The 21,656-nt window shown below is 27.7% G+C and overlaps 1 protein-coding gene across 1 annotated transcript in view; it reads left to right on the top strand.

Moving 5' to 3' along the window:
- The window catches only part of LOC117181033 (alkaline phosphatase-like), a 501,469-nt gene that overhangs the window by 409,249 nt on the left and 70,564 nt on the right, over window positions 1–21,656 (top strand). The window contains exon 7 of the mRNA XM_033373602.1: window positions 19,910–20,104. Within this exon, the coding sequence (XP_033229493.1) occupies window positions 19,910–20,104 (195 nt within the window). The remainder of the gene's footprint in view (window positions 1–19,909; window positions 20,105–21,656) is intronic.

Genomic DNA, 21,656 nt, shown 5'->3' with positions numbered 1-21,656 from the left:
ACCTGAAAGATTTTTCAATTAAGCAGGAAACAAAATTTCAAAAAAGTTGTTGAATTTTCAATAGAAGAATTACATTTCCGAAAAAATATATAAATTTTTGACTAAGAGTTAAATTTTCTATACAGAAAGATGAATTCCCAAAAAAATTTGAGTTTGCAACCAAAAACTTGCATTTCTATCTAAAAATGATAAAAGTTCTATCCAAAATGATTAATTTTCACCAAAAAAATTCTAATTTACAACCAAGATACATTTTTCAATCGACAAGAAAAAATTAATTTAATTACATTTTTTGGATTGTCTACAAAGCAGTTGCATTTTCAGAATAAAAATATAAATTTTAAACCAATAATTGAATTTTCAACCCAAAAAGACGAATTTTCGTCATAGTTTTCCATCAAATAGGATAATCTTTGAATAAAATTGTTGAATTTTTATCAACATGTACAAATTTGCAACGAAAGAGTTGCATTTTTTACCTGAAAATATCAAATTTCTATCACAAGAGATAAATTTTCAACCAAGAAATATTTTTTAGTCAAGAAAGAAAAAAATTTGTCCACAAAATTATTGAATTCTTAACAAAAAAGTTAATGTTGAACCAAATAGTTGAATTTTCAACAGAAAAAGAAAAATTTTCAAAAAAAATTTTATATTTTGATCAAAACAATAAAATTTACAATAAAATAATTAAATTGTTATCAAAAAAAATTGAATAAACAAACAAAAATGTTATAGTAAGCTATTAAACCAAAAAGAATTTGATCATCAACAAATATCTGGATTTGCTTGTTGGGTTCCTTGAATCCAATTCACATTTAAATGGAAAAATTAAAAAAGAGGGAAAAGCGTAGATAATAGAGAAAATACCGTGAATCCTGTCATAATCAAATCAAAATTGAAATTTTTTTAGACTAAAAATTAATAGTCGAAATAAAAATTTATGTTCATTTTTAATACTTTAAAAATATTAGGTTAAAAAACGTTTGAATCTTTCCCCTAATCCCTCTCTCGGCATTTCCTCTTATCACCACTACTTCCCAACCCTCCATTTCGACGCACTTCCCCAGCTTCCCCACCACTTATTTGTCCTTCATTCCCCTAATTCACTTCTTTATCACTCCCCATTCTCGCCTTCCTTTATTTCCCCTCATTTCCCGCTTCACATTCCCTTTTATTTTGCTTATTTCTTCTTCCCTAATTTTCCATAATTTCTCCATAATTTTCCTCTTCTTATTTTCTAGTACTTATGCTACATTCCCAATCGTCAAGTTGACACACTTGCCTGACTTCCCCATTTCTTATTGTTTCTCACTTCCCCTACTCCCCTTCCCTTATTTCCCTTAATTTCTCGTCCTTCCCTTCTCTCATTTTTCCTTTACTTACCCTAATCTCTATCCCCACATTCCTCCTTACTTCCTCTTATTTCCATCCACAATTTTAGATAGATTGATATTTTTCCTCTAATTTCCCTTATTTCAGCTTCCCTAATTTCCCAGAACTTCTTCTACTTTCCCTGCACTAACCTTTAAGTACTTCTTTTACTTCCCTAATTCTCCTTTCCACGCACTTGTCTGACAACCCCGCCACTTATTTACGCTTACTTCTCCTACTTACCCCCCCCCCTATACTTTTTTCTCACTCCCCTACTCCCCTCCCTATATTTTCCCTCATTTCTCATCATTTCCCTGCCTTTATTTTTCCAGAGTTCCCTACTTTTTACCCTCATATCCCCTCTCATTTCCCTTAGATTTCCTTTCCTAGTTCATTTTAATTTTGCATACTTCCTCTCCTCTAATTTTCCAGCATTTCTTCCACTTCGCCACCCCTCTCTTTCACCTACTTCCAGACTTTCCCAACACCTACTTCCTCTCACTTCTCCTACTTCCACTCCTTAACGTGCCCCTTACTTCTGCTACTTCCTTTCCTTATTTAACCTCATTTATTATCCTACTCCTTCCCTCATTTCTTCCTACTTCCCCTCATTTTCAGTTACACATTCCTTCTCATTCCCCTCATTTCAGCTTCATTTTAGCATTTTCCAGAACTCCTTATGCAACCGCACCGTTATTTACACACACACTTACCTCACTTCCCCATCACTTATTGCCCCTAACTTTCCATTCACCTGTCTAATAATTCCTTTCATACCTCATCCTTCCCCTACCCTTATTTCTCCTAATTTCCATTCCCACATTCTCTCTCATTTCTCTCACATTTTTTTCCTTAGTTTCTTATAATTTCCCCTACTTCCTCTCCCCCCATTTTCCAGTATTTCTTCTACTTCTCCCGCACTCATTTACATCCAATTGCCTGACTTTCCTTTCCTGTACCCACTTACCTTATTTTTCTACATTCTTTGTCCTTTCCGTGCCCTTATTTTACTTCAATTCCCCTGATTCCCCTCTCGGTAATTTGCCTCATTTCCCTCACTTCTCTTCCTTCACTTGTCCTCACTTTCCCTAACTTTTCCTAATTTTTCTCCACTCACTTGCCATAATTCCCTCCTATAATTTCCCCTCCCAGGAAAAAGTATGACGGACGGATGAACACCGGACTGAAACTATAAGAGTTTTTTCCCGGGACAACGAGGCTCTTTAAGGAAGCTGTAAACGAAGTAAAATTTAACTGAAAGAACTTTCCTACAGGTGAAATGTTTAACAATGGGATCGCTAACTACAAATTTTAGTTGCGTTTTGTAATTTTTTACATTCTCATCAGAGAAGGTATTAGATATGTGTGAAATTTGACCCCCCCCCCTAGTTTTGGTCAAATGTTCACGTTTTGAGACCCTCTAAAACCGAAAAACAGGTTTTTACGCATGTGTCTGTCTGTATGTCTCTATGTCTGTATGTCTGTCTGTCTGTGAAAACGATAACTTTCGAAAAAATGAATCTATTAGACTGCTCTTTGGCACACTCGTTTAGTGTCCTAAACTAAAGATCAAGTTCGTTAGCCAGCCATTTCGAATAAAAATTCAAAAAGTGGGCACATTTTGAATATTTTTGAGACCACTTTTTTAAAAATTTTCAAAATTCTCTGTACGGTTATTCATAGTATTCAAAAAGTTAAACAATTTATTTTAATGAATTTTTTCGAAAAATCAAAAATTACCAGAGTTAGAGCATTTTCAAAATCCAAAGAAACAAATTAAAATGAACATTTTAAGCCAAACAACGCATGATACGAAAAAAATGAAGAGAAAAAAAACCTTACTTGTTAAAAGCCCTACAAGATTACGATAACAATTTTATTAATTTGGTCGAAAAGTTAAAAACTCCAAATTTAATCGTACCAAAAATTTTTGGAACCACATTTTTTCAAGATTCAAAAATTGTATGTTCGGTTGTTCATAGTGCTCAGAAACTTAAACAATTTATCCCCATGGCTTTTTTCTATAAAAAGAAAATGATCAGGGTTAGAGCATTTTCAAAATCCAAAATAACAAACTAGAATGAACATTTTAAGCCAAATAACGCATGATATCACAAAAGCCAAAAGAAAAAAAACTTTGCTTTTTGAAATCCTTACAGGACTACGATAACAACTTTTTTAATTTAGTCGAAAAGTTGAACATTCCAAATTTTGTCGTACCAAAAATAATGAAAAATTAAAAAATTCCATTTTTTGGTCAAACTATGCAGGATACGGAAAAAATAAAAAACCTCAAATTTCGCGCCCTGGGAAGAACTACAAATTTATAATGAATCACTTTTCTACATAAGCTACAAAAAAATGAGAGAAAAATTGTTCATCCAAAAAAGAGCTATAATTTTTTATAGGACACGTAGTTTTTGCTTTAGTCGTAAAAAATAACATTCAAAATGAAAATATTACATTTGTTTGAAAAAACGACACAAGGTACGAACTTAAATTATCAGACAAAAGTTGTTCGCCTAAAAAGATCTATAAATTTATTATTAATCATTTTTTTACTGGATAAAATAAGAATTAGTATGATTCAATTTTTATGCATATTATGAATTGTAATGATATACATTTATTGAAATGATACATGTTCCAGAGCAACTTAGAATACAATTTAAAGCAAAAATAAGAAACAAATACAAAAATAATCATGATAAATACAATTTGCTTTTTATTTTGCAATTTTTTAATAAGTAATCCCAGACAGAGTTACATAAGAATATATTATAATTGATACAAAAGTGTTATGTATAATGTAGAAAAGTTTACATGTTGGATGAAATCGAGTGTGAAGCACGAGATACGTGATGAGAATGTGTTCGTTAAAGCCAAAAGAGCTTTAACAAAAGAGAGTTCAAAATTACAAAATTACAGTTGTCGGTCCGTTCACCTTTGATTTTTAAAGGTCTGTGCCCGAATGTGGAAGAAATGCAAAGCCCAAGTGCGGAGAGCGATTGCCATCAGCCGCATGCCGTAGGTGCGCTCAAACTCTCTTTTAACGAAAGAGAATTCACAATTACAAAATTACAGTGGTGGATGTTTTGAGTCTTAATTTTAAAATGTTTGCGTAAGAATGTGCGAAAATATAAACACCGAGCGCGTAGCGCGAGGTAAATATATAATCGAGCGCGAAGCGCAAGATAAATACAACATCGAGCGCGAAGCGCGAGAACCAACAGTTGCGCGCCATTATGTTTTCTCTAATGAGTCACTGTTCTATTTCAAAATTCTGATAAAAAATACTTTTTTTTAAACCTCTTTTATACTTTAAACTTTAAATATAATGAATAATCAATGAAAATAATTAGTCAAATTTTTGAAAACAATTTTGTTTCAGAAAAACTGGTTAAAGTTATATAAAGTCAGTTTTCAGTGAAAAAAGGCATTCCAAAGTTATTATTAGCAGAACTTTTTTAAATTATTCGAGGAGATTATATTTATAAACATCTTTATGAATGAAAAAAATAATTTAAAAAATTGTAAGCAGGGAGAGTTGAACACGCAACCTTTTGACCAAGAAGCAGTAGCGCCACTGACTAAGCTGCCAGCTAACTCTACATAACGTGTATCGAATATTTCGGATTTTTTCAAAAGCCCTAAAACGCGTATATTACTGCTTTAGCAAATTAATTCTTAGGCAATAAGTTTTCATCAACATAATTTTAAATCGATACTAAAATTTACAAAGTTTTAAACAGTTTGATGAAAAAAATATTTAAATTCTTTTAAATTCAGATAAACAGAATTTCGAGAAAAGAGAAATTAAGGTTTGCGAGTATCGTAAACTAGCGTGTTATCTTTTCTCCACCAGCAAAAAAAACTCACTATGCAGCAAAAGAGCGAATATATTCTAATCTAGAAATAAAAAAGTCAGTTCCTGCTACACAGAGGAATTTTCAGGAAAAATATGAAACATAAAAATATGCTGCTTTACAAAAAGCGAAACGAATAGTAGCCAAAATAATTATTTTAACGAAACATTTTTTTTGGAAAAGAATTTTTGAGTAGGAATATATTTTGCGACAAATAAATACCAGAATGATTCAAAACGGGAAATTTTCTAATATTTTATAAATTTCAATTTCAAAATGACGACTTTTAATTCAAAAATGATTCTTTATAATAACAACAACAATTATGTTTGCGAATTTTTAACTAAATTTGTTAAAAGAGAAATATTAAAATCAACTTTAATTAAAAACAGTTTTAATAAAATATAGATTTTTAACATTTTTAACAAAAAATTTAGAAACTTTTTAACAATTTTGAAGTTTCCAAGAGAATAAGAAAGTTTTGTTGATATTTAGGGATAATATTAAATGATATTTTATTTCACAAAATTTATTTTAAAAGAATATTCAAAAAGACTTAAAAACATTCCAGAAGATTTCCAAAATTTTCAGAAAAAAATCGGGAAGATTTTAACACGATTTTTTTTTAATTTGTACTTTTTTGAAAATTGTAGGAAAAATTTAAATAATTCAAGATTACATGCCGAATTTTTTTAAATTGAAAAATAATTCAAAATTTAAGAAAGTATCAAAACACTTAAAGCAAAATACCGATTTTTAAGGATTGCAAAATAAAAATTTTGTATGATTCCTGGGAATATGCAAAGTGATTCTATTTTTTTAATTTTAAGAGAATGCTAAAAAAGTTAACATCAGGAAAGATTTGTAGCATTGCGTAAAACTTGAATTTTGCAATTCGGCTTTTAATTTTTTTAAATTACTTTCAAATCATTTAGATTCTTTTTTGAAAATTTTCGAAATAATATTGAATATTCTTCTTGAATTAATTTTTCAAACAACAAATGTTTGTTGGCTTTTTAAGGAAGTTTGATAATATTGTTTTTATTTATTTGAAATCTTTTGAAATGCTTAACAATTTTTTTTATACATTTTGTGTTTGAAGTGTTCAGAAATCGACATTGTGTTGTAATTGTTTTGAAACCTTTTCACCTTTGAAATTAATTTTAAACCTTTTCAATACTACTAAATATATTTTTAACTTACTCGATTATTACGAACCAGTAATTTTTACAATAAAAAAAAACATACATAATTCATCATCCAAAACTTAAATAATTAAAATATTAATATCTAAATAATAATTAAATTTCAAGTTAGAAAAATTAATGTTTAACCAAACAGGAGAATTTTTAGCTACAACTATGGTATTTTCAATTGAAATAAGTTAAATTTTTAGTTAAAAAATTTACTTTCAAAAAATTTAAAACACAAAGGGTAGAATTTTCAAGTAAAATTGGAAATATTTAACTGGAACAGTTGAATTTCAACTTAGACTGATGAATTTTCACCTGAAATAACGAATATTTGACTATAATAATTTTATTTTTCACCAGAAAAATTAATTTTCTACCAAGAAGAATAATTTTTACGAAAAAAGAGAAATTTCTAACTAAAAGTATGATGTATTCAACTGGAATAATAGTTTCATTTTCAGTTTATAAAAATAATTAATTTTAACCAGAAAACATCCAAAGAATAAACAAGTTTTTAATGAAGCAGATCGTTTTTCAACCCAATAATTGAGTCATTAATTAAACAATGAATCTTCAGCCAACGAAAAATTAATTTTTTACAAAAGAGTTTAACTTTTAACCAAGTAATTTTATTTTTAACTAAAAGATGAATTTTCAAATAAAATGATAATTATTCGAACGCAATACTTGAATTTTTAATTAAAAAATACCAATTTTCATTAAATTGTTGAATTTTGAACAAGAAAAAATAGTTTTTTTTTTTGAGTAAAAATGAAACAGTGAAATTTTCAAATAAAGAAAATAATTTTCAACAATAAAGATTAATTTTCAATACAAAAGGACGATATTTCCACAAGTACAAAAATTTTCAAACAAATAGTTCAATTTTTAATAGTTCAATCTTCTTCAGTTGGAAATTCAACTATTAGGTTAAAAAAGTCTATTAAAAACTAAATTATTTGGTTGAAAATTCATGTACATTGTTGAAAATTATTCTTTTTTGGTAGAAAATTAATCTTTTTAGATGAAATATAATTTTTATATTTGAAAATTAGTTTTTTAATCAAAATTAATTTTTGTAACTGAAAATTAATTAAAATTTAGTGTCGAAATTTGTTTTATAGGCGTTTAATCTTTTTGGTAAAAACTTCATCTATTTCCTTGAAATTTCCCTTCTTAGATTGAATCTTTTTTATTGAAAACTATTGTTTTTAACGAAAAACGTAACTAATTTTTTAAAAAGATTTTTGTTGTTTTAACATTTAATCTTTTTGATTGAAAATTTATCTCTTTCGTTGAACATTTCTTTTATTTAGTTAAAAATTTATTTCTCAATGTTGAAATCACTCATTCTATTTTTTGTTAAAAGGTTATCTTCTTTAATTGAAAATTCAGCTTTTTGGTTAAAAATGTAAATTATTTGATTGAAAATGCATCATTTTAGTAAAAGGTTTATTGCTTTGTTAAAAATTTAATAAATTTAGTTGAAAATGAATTTTTTACTAGAAAGGTAGGTATTTTATTTGAACTACAAAAATGATATAGCTTAGTTGAAAATTTATTTATTATATTGAGAATTCGCATTTTTTTAATCGTAAATTCAATTTTTTTAGTAGAAGTAGGTTGTACATTTAATTTGTTTTTAAAAAATTGGCATTTTCGACTTAAAAACTCAACATTTTAGATGCGATTTTTTTTCAATATTGATTGAAAAATATTTTTTGGTGGAAAATTGCGTTTTTCTTGGTTGAAAATTAATTATTTTAACTGAAAATGTAATAATAAAATGGTACGCTACACATGAACAAATAAGTGTATTAATATTGAGTATCTTAAAATATACCAAGTAATTTCAACAAAAATAAGCAGTCATTAACAATAATAAATATTAATTGCAGATAAATTATAAATAATTTTTCTAAATTGAACAAAATTATTAAAATAATAAAAACTTTAATTTTGCTACGATCAGAAGGATATTCTCGGTATTTTAAAATTCCCCGTCAATAAAATTTTTGGTAATTTTTCAGTTTCCCAGTAGGACGTCTGAAAAATCACCAAAAATAAAATTCCAGACACTGAAAAATTTCCGAATTAGAAAATACCAGAATAACAGGATTCGGGAATAGGAAAATTTCCGAAAAATAAAAATACCAAATTGGTAAATTTCCGAATATTAATATTCGCGATAACTAAAGTTTCCGAAAAATAAAAATACCTAATTGAAAATTTCTTCAATAATAAAATTCCCGGATTATGAATTTCTCGATTTGAAAAATTTCCGAATAATAAAATTCACGACAGTTTATGATATTAGCAAATTGAAAAATTCCCGAATTATAAAATTTACGAGAGTTGATCATATTACTGAATTGGAAATTTCCCGAATAATAAAATTCCCAACAGAAAATTGCCGACTTATAAATATTTGAATTGGAAAATTTGTGAAATTAAACATTTAAAATAATTTTTGTAAAAATAATATTTCATTATTGTATTTGTAATCAATAAGATATATTTATAAAAAATCTGTAATTGTAATTTGGATATTTTATAATTCGGCAATTTCTATCGGGAATTTTCCAACACGGTAATATTATAAACTATCGTAAATTTTATTATTCGGGAATTTTCCAATTCGGTAATATTATTAACTGTCGTAAATTTTATAATTCCGGTATTTTTCAATTCGCTAATATTATAAACTATCGTGAATCTTATTATTCTGGAATTTTTCAATTTGAGAAATTTATAATTCGAGAATTTTATTATTGAAGGAATTTTCAATTCGGTATTTTTGTTTTTTGGCAAGTTTATTATTAGAGAATTTCAATATTCGGAAATTTTCCACAATTTGGTATTTTTCTTTTTTGGCAATTTTATTATTCGCGAATTTTTCTATTCGGTATTTTCTAATTTGGAAATTTTTCGGTCGTCCTACTGGGAAACTGGGAAATTGCCAAAAATTTTATTTACCGGGAAAAATCGGGAATTTAATTAAAATACCGCGAATATCCTTCTGATCGTAGCAAAATTCAAGTTTTCATTATTTCAATAATTTTGGTCAATTTAAAAAAAGTTATTTCTAATTTATCTGCAATTAAAATGTGCTATTGTTCAAGAGTGCTTATTTTTGTAGAAATCAGTTGGTATATTTTAAGATACTTAATATTAAAACACTTATTTCATTATGTGTAGCGTAATAATTCATTTTCAACCAAGAAAAAGGAAATTTTCAACCAAATAAGATTTTCCAATTAATAATGAAAAAAAAAATCTTATCCAAAATGTTGAGTCTGTAAGTCAAAAAATACCAAAAATACCTATCTTTCCAGTAAAAAATTCATTTTCAACTAAATTTATTAAATTTTTAACAAAGCAGTAAACTTTTTACTAAAATGATGCATTTTCAATCGAATAATTTATATTTTTAACCAAACAGCTAAATTTTTAATTAAAGAAAATAATTTTTTAACAAAAAAAAGAATAGAGTAATTTTAACTTTGAGAAATAAGTGTTTGACTAAATAAAAGAAATGTTCAACGAAAGAGATACATTTTTAATCAAAAAAATTAAATGTTAAAGCAACAAAAATCTTTTTCAAAAAAATAGTTTTCATTAAAAAAAAAATTCAACCTAACAAGTGAAATTTCACGTAAATAAATCAATTTTTTACCAAAAGGATTAAATTCCTATCAAACAAATTTCGTCAGGAAATTTTAATTAATTTTCAGTTACAAAAATTAATTTGAAATAAAAAACAAATTTTCGAATAAATAAAATTTCATCTAAAAAGATTACTTTTCTACCAAAAAAGAATCATTTTTAACAAAATACATGAATGTTCAACAAAATGTTTTATTTTTAATGGACTTTTTAACCTGATAGTTGAATTTTCAACTGAAAAAGGTTAAACAATGAAAAATTGAATTATTTGTTTAAAAATTTATTTACTTTGAGGAAAAATCGCTTTTCTGTGTAGAAAAATAATTTTTATGGTTGAAAATCATCAGGTTGGTTCAAAATTATTTTCATCATTTCAAAAATTAACTGTTTCATTTTTAGTTAAAAAACGATTTTTTCTTGTTCGAAATTCAACAATTTGGATAAAAGTTGATATTTTTAAATTGAAAATTCAACTATTGCGTTCGACTAATTATCATTTTATTTGAAAATTCATCGTTTAGGTTGAAAATAAAATTGCTTGGTTAAAAGTTAAACTCTTTTGTCAAAAATTAATTTTTTGTTGGTTGAAGATTTATCTTTTAATTAATGGTTCATTTATTGGGTTGACAAATTATCTGCTTAATTGAAAACTTTTTTTTTCTTTAGATGATTTTTGGTTAAAAATTATTATTTTTATAAACTGAAAATGAAACTATTATTCCAGTTGAATATTTCATAATTTTACTTAGAAATTTCTCTTCTTTAGTAAAAATTAATCTTCTTCGTTAAAAATTAATTTTTCTGGTAAAAAGTATAATTATTCTAGTTAAAGATTCATTATTTCAGAAAAAAATTCAGCAGTCTAATTTAAAATTCTACTGGAATAGTTAAATATTTATAATTTAACTTGAAAATGTATCCCTTTGTGTTTTATTTTGTTGAAAGTAACATTTTAACTGGAAATTTTATTATTATGTAGATATTAATATTTTAATTATTAAAGTTTTGGTTAATAAATGATTTATGTTTTTTATAAAAATTAATTGTTTGCAATAATTATTTAAGTTTGGAATATATCTAGCAGTATTGAAAAGATTTAAAATTAATTTAAAACGTGAAAAGGTTTCAAAACATTTACAACACAATGTAGATTTTTGAAAACTTCAAACACAAAATGTATAACATTCTGTAAGCATTTTCAAAGATTTTAGATCAATAAAATTTTTCTACTAAACTTCCTTGAAAGGCCAAAAAACATTATTTGTTTTAAAAATTAATTTAAAAAGAATATTGAATATTATTTCGAAATTTTTCAAAAAAGAATCTGAAGGATTTTAAAGTAATAAAAAAAATTAAAAGCCGTTAAACTGTCAAATTCTAAAATTTAAGTTTTACGCATTAAAAAATATAAGAATATACAGAATATATAATATATATAAAATATAAAAAATATAAATTCACTTGAATCTTTAAAATTAACTCGAATTAATGCTAAAATTCTATACAATTTTTTGTATTCGTTCTTGACAATGATAATAATCTTTCCTATTGTTAATTTTTTTAGTATTTTCTTTGAAAAAAAGAATAACTTTAAATATTCCCAGGAATCATAAGAATTTTTTTTTCAATCTTTAAAAATCGATATTTCACTTTGAGTGTTTTAATATCTTCCTGAATATCCAATTATTTATCAATTAAAAAAATTTTCTGAATGTAATCTTAAATGATTTGAAATTTTCCTAAAATGTTAAAAAAACTTTAAAATTAAAAAAAAATCGAATTGTTTCTAACAATTTGGAAATATTTTGAAATATTTAAAAAACTTGTTGAATATTCTTATTCAATATAAATTTGATGAAATAAAATTTCATTCAAAAATTTTCCATAAATCTCAAGAAAACTTTCCTATTCTCTCGAAAACTACAAAATTGTTAAATAGTTGCTACATTTTTTGTTAAAGCTTTACATTTTGTTAACACTGTTTTTAATTAATGTTGATTTCAATATTTCATTTTTTTAAATTTTAGTTAAAAATTCATGAACACAGTTGTTGTTGTTATTATTAAAGAATTATTTACAATTCAAATTTTGATTTTTAAAAATAAATTTTTAAACTAAAATTTGTCATATTGAAATTGCAAGTCATAAAATTTTATAAAATTGACCATTTGGAATAATTCTGGTATTAGTCACAAAATACATTCCTACTCAAAAATTCCAACACGGTAATATTATAAACAATCATCAATTTTATTATTCGGAAATTTTCCAATTCGATATTTTTCGGCAATTTTATTATTCTCGAACTTTATAATTTGTGAATTTTACAGTGTGGAAAATGTTTTTTTTTCTGGATTTTTCACTCATCCTTACACGGTAAAATTACTACCCTGATAATAAAAAACATTAATACTTTCCTGTAATTTCCGTTGTAAATTATTGTGTTCATTTGTAGATTCTTGTGAAAAAAAAGTTTTACTTTTTTGTACAAATTTTTCCACCAGGGAAGTTCCATAAAGCCAATTTGTAAAGATTTAACGCCCTGTAAACACTAATTTATTCACGTATTAATTTGCATAAGACACAACTGTTGCTTGAGGAAGTAACTCTGCGATTCATGTGAACAAATTTTGTAACAAGCTACAATTGCTTACAACATCAAACTCCGAAGGAGGTCCTTGACAAACTGAATCGCTCACATGTAAACTTATCTCTTCGCAAATTATGTTCCAGTAGTTGTGAGACTTTCTGGATAGTACCTTAGCACAATCTCGACTTTTCCCATTCAAGCTAGTTGGAAGCTTTATCCTTATCTGGCTGACAAAAAACCGCATCCGTTGGCTTATTTAGACGTTTCTGAATAAAGTAAGGAACCAATGCTGCGATGCATAAAAGAAAACTTGAGTTGGATTCGGAATTTAGATTTCGAGAGGATACTCAAGAAGGTTCACGACTTGGAATTTATGAAGAAAAATATCTGGCTCAAGTACACTATAAGAAATTTGAAGAGATTAATTCACGAAACTACTCCTTGATATTATTTCAGCTTTGGCACAAGAATTAATATTTCGAAACGCTTGCTTTTAAAGCAACGACAATAGCTTTAAAAGCAAGGGTCCCGAGATCTTAGTACATGGGCCAAAGATCAAGGAACAGTTCCGTGAATTAATCTCTTAAAATTTCTCGCCGTGTACATTTCCTAAATTTAACTATGTCAAAATTTACAAATTAGATACTCAATACATAGAGTACACTTCAAAATTGAGCCCTTTTTAAATTAATTTAAAAAAATTTTTTCCGCTACGAAGGCACATTCTCATCGCGCGCTAAGCGCTCGATTATGTATTTACCTCGCTCTACGCCTCAGTCTTTATATTTTAAAACATTCTTGCACAAACATTTTCAAATTAAAACTCAAAAAATACACCATTGTAATTTTGTGATTGTGAATTCTCTTTTGTTCAAGGAGCTTAGCGCTCGTCTTAGTAATTCTCCCGCATTTGCGCACAGGCCTTTTAAAATCAAAGGTCAACGGATCGACAACTGTAATTTTGTGATTGTGAACTCTCTTTTGTTAAAGCTCTTTCGGCTCTAAGGAACACAATCTCATCACGTATCTCGTGCTTCGCACTCGATTTTGTCCAAATTATCAACTTTTCTACATTATACACAACACTTTTATATCAAATATAATAAATTTTTTATATAACTTTGCCTATCTAAAAATTATTATTCATAAATTTATAGATTTTTATAGGCTTACAACTTTTTTCTGTTAACTTCAGTTCGTACCTTGTGTCGTTTTTTTTTAAATTAGATTTTTTATTTTGAATGTTACTTTTTACGACTAAAGCAAAAACGACGTGTCTTATCAAAAATCATTCATGAAAAATGTCAATGAGTTTTCGGTATTTTTCGTAAGCGTAACTTTGGTCTATTTATCTTTTTCATAGCTTGTGTCGTTTGTCAAAAAATAAACTTTTTTATTTTCATTGTTTTTTATTTAAAATTTTTTTATTATCTTGTATAGTTTGACAACAAAAATTAATTTTTTGATTTTTCATTATTTTTGGTACGATTTTTTTTTGGGTCTTGAAAATGCTCTAACACTGATAATTTTCTTTTTATAGAAAAAAGTCATAAGGATACATTTTTTGAGTTTCTGAGTACTATGAATAACGGTACATAGAATTTTTAAGTATTGAAAAAATATGGTTTCAAAATTTTGGAAAATACGCTCACTTTTTGATTTTTCATTCAAAATATCTGGTTTATGAACTCGATCTTTCTTTTCAGGCCTTAAATAAGTGTCCCAAAGGTTCGTAATAATAGTTTTTCCTGACTCATGCGGTCCCAAAACGTGAAGATTTGATGAAAACCGACAAAGTGAAATTTTACATAAAACCAATACCTTCTCATTAGGATGAGAATGTAAAAAAGAAAGAAAAGTAACGTAGCCGAAAATGAGCTCAAGAACAAACGGTTTGATGTTCTGGTTGGGCTTTAATGATTCAGTTTCAATTTGAAAATAAAAACGACAAAACGGTAAAAAAAATCCGCACTCTTCGCGAGCACATTAATTAATAATTTGGTGATTGTGAATTCTCTTTTGTTAAAGCTCCTTCGGCTCTACGAATACATTCTCATCACGTATCTCGATTTTTGCACTCGAGTATGTCCCACAAAATGTCTATTTTTTCTATGAATTTTTAGTATCAAAGTTTAAGAAATTTAAATTAGATTAAAATCCAAATAAAAATCATATTTAATATCCAGTAATAAAATTCATGAAAACTCTTGAAAACACAAGAATCCAACCACTAAATTTGGACCACAACGAGCAAACAAAGAATGCTCCTATTGTAGTCTGAAAAAATTAAATTTTTGTAAAAAATAAAAAAGAGGAAAGAGAAATGAGAAAGCAACCAAACACATTCTCATTTTTCTTTCCTCTTTTTTATTTTTGTTCGAAATTATTATTTTTAATTTTGTCAGATTACAATAGAAGCATTTCTTGTTTATTCGTTGTAGTCCACATTTGGTCCTTCGATTCTTGTATATTATTTTAATTCGTAAAATGCATTAATATTAAAATATCGCATCGTGTTCTACATCGCAATGAAAAACAATTACATTTTAATTAGAAAATACGATTATTTTTTTACATTTTTTGGACTAAATAATTATTAAAATGCTTTAAATTTGTTTCAACAATTGAAAATTGTTTGAAAAGTTGTAGTAAATATTCAAATTTTCCATAATTACTTATTTGTATTAAAAAGACGACGGAAATGAAACTTCGAAATACTGTAAAACTGTTGAATAAAAAACTGTAATTTTTTATTTTCCATTATTTTTGTATGCTGTCAAAACTTGAATTTTTCGAAAAAATTCAAAAAGTTGTTATGATTTTCTTGAAGGGCATTCAGAAACATTTTTCATTTCACGACTTTTTTCATAGCGTGCGTTATTTGAATCAAAATTGTCATTTTCGTAAGTTTTTTGGAATCTTGTAAATGCTATAAATCTGGTAATTTTTGGTTCAATTGGTTCAAAATGGACTCAAAATATTCAGAATGCATTCCCTTTTTGAATTTTTATTCAAAATGGCTGGCTAACGAACTTCACCTTTAGTTTAGGACCCTAAAAAAATATACCCAAGGCCAATCCAATCTGTCAATTCTTTTTAAAGTTATCGTGCTAACAAATTAAAAATCTTCAGACAGAAGGACAGACACTTTCGTAAAAACCTGTTTTTCAGATTCAGGGAGTCACAAAACATAGACATTTAAAAAAAAAATATAAAGGAAAAACTACAAAGGGAAAACGAGGCTGTAGGCAAAACGAAAACAAAACTGTATTTTTGATCCCATCCCCACCCTCTGAAACGTAGAATAGTCCAAAAATTAGCACAAAAAAAGAGTGTACTCTATTAATTCTGTTCGCATTTAGAGAGAAAATTGGGAAAAAGACGAAAATAAATCAAACAAACAAAATATATTTTTATCACTACACCCCACCCACAGTGGGATGAAATACAAAAACGAGGTTCAAAATAACTTCGATATGGCAATTCTTAACCGGTTTTTGATTTTTTATTAATTCAGCATCACAGTTTCAAAAGATTTATGTGACTTGATTTTTGAATTTTTTTGTGGTTTGATATGACATTATTAAGTTTTTTTTTATAAACAAATTAACTTAACAAATAGTCCACACTACGGATTCTTTCTTTGCGAAGTAAATTTTTGCGTTAAAATTACGGATAGTACTGGGTTTACTCTGAATCATCCCAGATTACTCGGCATTACAACTGGATTATTTCGGCTTACAAGTGGATTGCAAGAGGATTACCAAAGTTGTTTACTCCTGGTCTTAAATTGAATCATTCAAAGTTTTTATATTTTAATTTGAAATATTTCAAAATCTCGTGCAATTTCACAATTTATTGAATAAAAAAATTCAAAATGAACTAATTATAAATGCGGCCTTAATAAAGAAAATTATATCAAATTGTGAAGTTTCTAGAAATAACCCTCACAAGCAACTAAGAATAATCTTGGAAATTGTATTTCAAACTTAAATTTTATTCCATTTTCTCTATCACACAAAGTAAATTTAAAATGTAGAGAAGAAGAATTTCTTCACCTGATTATCACTGACTGAAATACGAGTGTGTAACGGCCCGAAAATAATCTAAAGGACGAGCACTTGAATCTCTGGGTGGATTAAAATCGAAAGTCTACTCTCAGCTCGTTGGTAGTTTGAGGACCAACACTAGAGAAAATTAGTGAACCTTAATCCAGGAATGATTTCAAGGATGGAATTTGTTACAAACCCTCACTTTTTTTTCTAATTTGCTAGCACAGTGGGGAAAAAGTACATTTTTTTGTTCAAAATTCCATTAAGCCTACAAATATTAACTGATTTGAAAGTTTTTTTTTTATAATAAAATTCAGGAGATAATTGTTGAGGCCAACTTTGAAAACAGATCTTTAATTTTTTATAAATAAACTTATAATTAAATTTTAATTATTCAACATATAGAGTCCTAACTATTAATAACGTTATATCAATTGTTTTATTTGCTTTAGTACTTCAAATAATTGAGAAAAAAATTAATGAGCAAATTAACTTAACAGGAGAGTTCATAAACTCGTTTACTCTTTTTATAGCTATGCCGACGGTTTGAGTATCAGGACTTGACTCTTCAACGTTTTCAGTTGGGAGCAGCGCGCCAATCAGCGAGGTAATAGTGAGGTTAGCGGGTAATTGGCTATCGAAATTGCGTAAGCGCGTCAATCCCCTTCGAATCCATGTCAGAGAAAGCTGCCGGAGAGGGGGTGGCCGTCGAACTGGCGTGAGCGTGCTAATCGACTTCAAACAGATTTCTGAGTGTAAAATCGTGAATTAGTTTTTGGACTCTTGTCTTCGCTATGACGTACTTGTGTTCGTTTTGTTTTCTTTATCTCTATTATAATCGCGGAAAACGTGCATGATTAAATTTAATGTTAAAAAATAACTTTAATCATGTTTATTTTGTATTTAAAGGCACGAAAAATAAAGATTTATTGTTTATTTAAAATGTACAGAACGGTGGTGGAAAACAAAGTTAACAAAACTATTTTTTGAAACAAATTATTATTGTTTTAAACAATGTTTTCTTAGAATATTGCTAGAAAGTAGCGGTTTTTATGAATTAAAAAAAAATCAGCTTTCTTGTAGCGTTAGTTAATAATAATTAATGCAACTTAAAAAAGTATTTGTTTGAAGAATTTATTCTTGTTGCTCACTATTAGCTTTTAAATTAATATTAAAAAGTTACGGTTTTTTCGAAAATTTTCAACTGCTTTGGCTTTTAAATTATGAACAAATAATAAATGAACATCGAAGAGAAATATTTTGTTAGGAAATCGCTTTTTAGATATATATATTTTTTATTCTAAAACCCTATTTATTTACGTTTTATTTTACACTAGACTATAGCAATTAATTATTTGATTAAGACTTTTTAATTTAAAATTTGTTCCTGTCAACAAAAGAGCAAGAATAATTTATTCCGATAAATATTGAATACTATATAAAAAATTCTTTTTGTGAATGTTGATTTATAATTTGATCATAACTAGAAATTTAAAAAAAACCTTAAAGTTTCAAAAGAACCCTTATTTTTTATCATTTTTCCAGAACAGTATTACCATGTGTAACGAATTGTTAAAGCAATTCCTTCTGTTAACTTTAATCGATTATCGCCTGGCTCTTACTAAAAAAAAAAATTAAGAAATCTTGCGACTTTGTAACTCTCTTCTTAGAGAAAAACTCCATAAACAATAATAATTTGCTTGAATATTAAATTATCGGTAAAAATTGTTGTAGAAACAATTTGTCATAAAATAAATCGCAAAAAAAATTAGCGTCAAAAATTTTTATTTGTGATAAGCTCTAGAGACTCATGGAATATTCTAGAAACCTTTGAGATAGGCTCTAGAATTTCTCAGAGAAGATTCTGGAAGCCTTCGCAGTAGACTCAGGAGGCTATCGTGGTAGGCGCTGGAGACTATCATGAAAGGTTCTGGAATCTCTCGTGGGATGTTCTGGATGTTCTCTTAAAAGGCTCTAGAGAATCTTATGGGATCTTCTAGAAGCCCTAGTGATAAGTTCTGGATTCTCTTATACGATGTTCTAGAAGACCTTGTATATAATTTCTGTAGGCAAACATGGGATGTTCTAGAAGCCCTTGTGCTTAGCTCTGAAGACACTCATGGGATGGTCCAAAAGCATTTGTGATATGCTCTAGAAACTCATGGAATGTTCTAGAAGCCTTTGAGATAGGCTCTAGAATTTCTCCGAGAAGATTCTGGAAGCCTTCGCAGTAGACTCAGGAGGCTATCGTGGTAGGCGCTGGAGACTATCATGAAAGGTTCTGGAATCTCTCGTGGGATGTTCTGGATGTTCTCTTAAAGGGCTCTAGAGAATCTTATGGGATGTTCTAGAAGGTCTTGTGATAAGCTCTGGATTCTCTTATACGATGTTCTAGAAGACCTCGTATATAATTTCTGTAGGCAAACATGGGATGTTCTAGAAGCCTTATAGAGGGTTTCGTTGGGACTCTGGACACTCTTATGGGATCTTCTAGAAGGTCTTGTGATAAGCTCTAGAGACTTTTTATGGGATGTTCTAGAAGCCCTGTAGAGGCTTTCGTTGGGACTCTGGAGGATCACGTTTGAGACTTTTGAGGTGCTCGTGTAGATCTAGCAGGCGACCTCTTTTTATAATACATATCTATAGTACGAAAGAAACCAAAAAAGTTACATTCAGAAACAGAAGCGATAACTAGTTCCTTTCAAAAAGCAATTAACCTACCACTGACCCTCACCCCCAAAAATGCAAATATCTCGGAAACTAAACCCCAACAACTGGACCTTTTCCTCTCCGGTATCTACATATTCTACATAAAATGTTTAAAACATTTTAAGGAGGGTATACACGTGCAATGAGGATTGTGAGAATAAAATACTGACCTGAACGTTACTGGACTAAAATAATTTAACGTAGAAATGAAGTGGCTGGCCAGGACAGGAGCGTCGGACTATAGTTAGGAAACTCGATGGTACGTAGAATGTCTCCGAGCATTGAATCAGACTTGTGCAGATTAGGTACTAGCTACCAGACTAGCTATGTACAATCTTCTCTAATGGATAAGCGCGGTGTATCGCTTGGTCGCATTCAACCGCGCCCGTCTAAAAGGGTTTCTGTTTCTCCAGTTTCCTTGCTTCATCTCTCTAGTGGTTGATTCCCTTCTTGTTCTAGGTGGGAGAATAGACCATGCTCACCACTACAACAATGCTTATCGCGCCTTGGACGAAACTCTAGCCCTGGAGGAATCTGTCAAGGCAGTCCTGGACGAAGTTGATCTCTCAGAGACTCTCCTAATTGTCACTGCTGATCATTCCCATGTTCTTACTCTCGGCGGACTTGCTACACATCGTGGGAATCCAATTTTCGGTGAGTCATTATCTTTTCTGGATTTTTTTTTGTTGCTTAAATTCTCATGCAGAATATTTTATTTCTGAAACAAAGAGGATGTCATTTGTAACTTTTTCGGGAAGTGAGATAAACCAGGAATCCGTTACCAAATATTATTCCAAGTCATTAAAATTAAATTCTTATATCTGAGAAATGTTCATTTTTAATACTTACTTATACAAATAAAGAATTTGAAGCATAACGAATCTTCTGAATTTAAAGTATTTTAATTTAATTATTGAAAAATAGATTTTTCTGCACAATTTATTAATAAAAGTTTATTTATAAAACGAAGTGAAAAAATAAGTCATTCAGTTTTTAAATGAAAAATTTAATATTTTAGATACTGTTCAGTTTTTCTCGCGTGGTGCTGAATTTTATAAATATAAAATTATTGCCTATTGAAAGAATGTTTCAAAGTAAGTGATTTTATAACTTTCTCTATCTTTACAACTTTTTCAAAGAACAAACATAAATTTTTAAACCAGAATTATATAGTTCAATTTTAGCCGAAAAAGATGAATTTTCAGTTAACAAAATTAATTTTCGAGTAGAAAGATAATTTTTCTACAAATTACATACATTTTTAAAAGTTTCAACTAAAAAAGGTTAATTTTTAATCAGACAAATATGTTTTTAAACCAAATTGTAGAACTTTTAAATAACAAATATAAGTACTTAACAAAAACTGGAATATTTAAATTTACTGTAAAAAAATTTTCATGTAACAAAATGAAGTCCTAACAAATTATTACAATTTTCAACGGAAACAAATGAATTTTTTTTAACTAAACCAATGTATTTTCAAAGAAATAGTTTTCTAACAAAATAACGAATTTTCAGCTGTAAAAAATTATTTTTCAAACAACAATATGATACTTCAACTAAGAATAAAATAGTTTAATATTCTGTTAATAAATTAATCTTCCATCAATAACAAGGCAAAAAAAGAATTTTCAACAAATTCGGTAAATTCTCAAAAATTTTCAAACAATAATAATATTTTACCAACAAATTGATAGTTTAATACAATATATAAACTATCAACCATATAGTTGAATTTTTACCAGAAAAGATACATTTTTAATATGAAAAAAATTTGCATCCTAAAAAGTTAATAATAAAAAAAATTCAATAAACTTTTTAATTTTTAACGAAAAAAAGAAATTTCTTACTCAAGTCAAAATTTTTAAATAAAAAAAGGGAATTCTCTAAAAAAAATCGGTAAGTTTTCACACGTTTTCAAAAAAGAATAATGATATTTTACTAATGAATCTCGTACAAACAAAGAAAGAATTCTTTAGCAAAAATTCAAATTTTCAATTTAAAAAAATGAGTACAGTTTTAACTGAAAGCATATATTTAATTTTTCAGGTTGAAAACTTAATTTTGAACAAAACAAAACTTCAACCAAATAGTTGAATGGTTAATCAAGATAGATGAGTTTACAACCACAAATGAAATATTAAAATTTTTTAAAATTAATTTTTGAATGAAAATACTAATTTTCATAAAAATAGTTCAATTGTTC

The sequence above is a fragment of the Belonocnema kinseyi genome, chromosome 10 (genome assembly GCF_010883055.1).
Source record: "Belonocnema kinseyi isolate 2016_QV_RU_SX_M_011 chromosome 10, B_treatae_v1, whole genome shotgun sequence".
Taxonomy (NCBI): domain Eukaryota; kingdom Metazoa; phylum Arthropoda; class Insecta; order Hymenoptera; family Cynipidae; genus Belonocnema; species Belonocnema kinseyi.
This window is presented reverse-complemented; position numbering and strand designations above follow the sequence as displayed.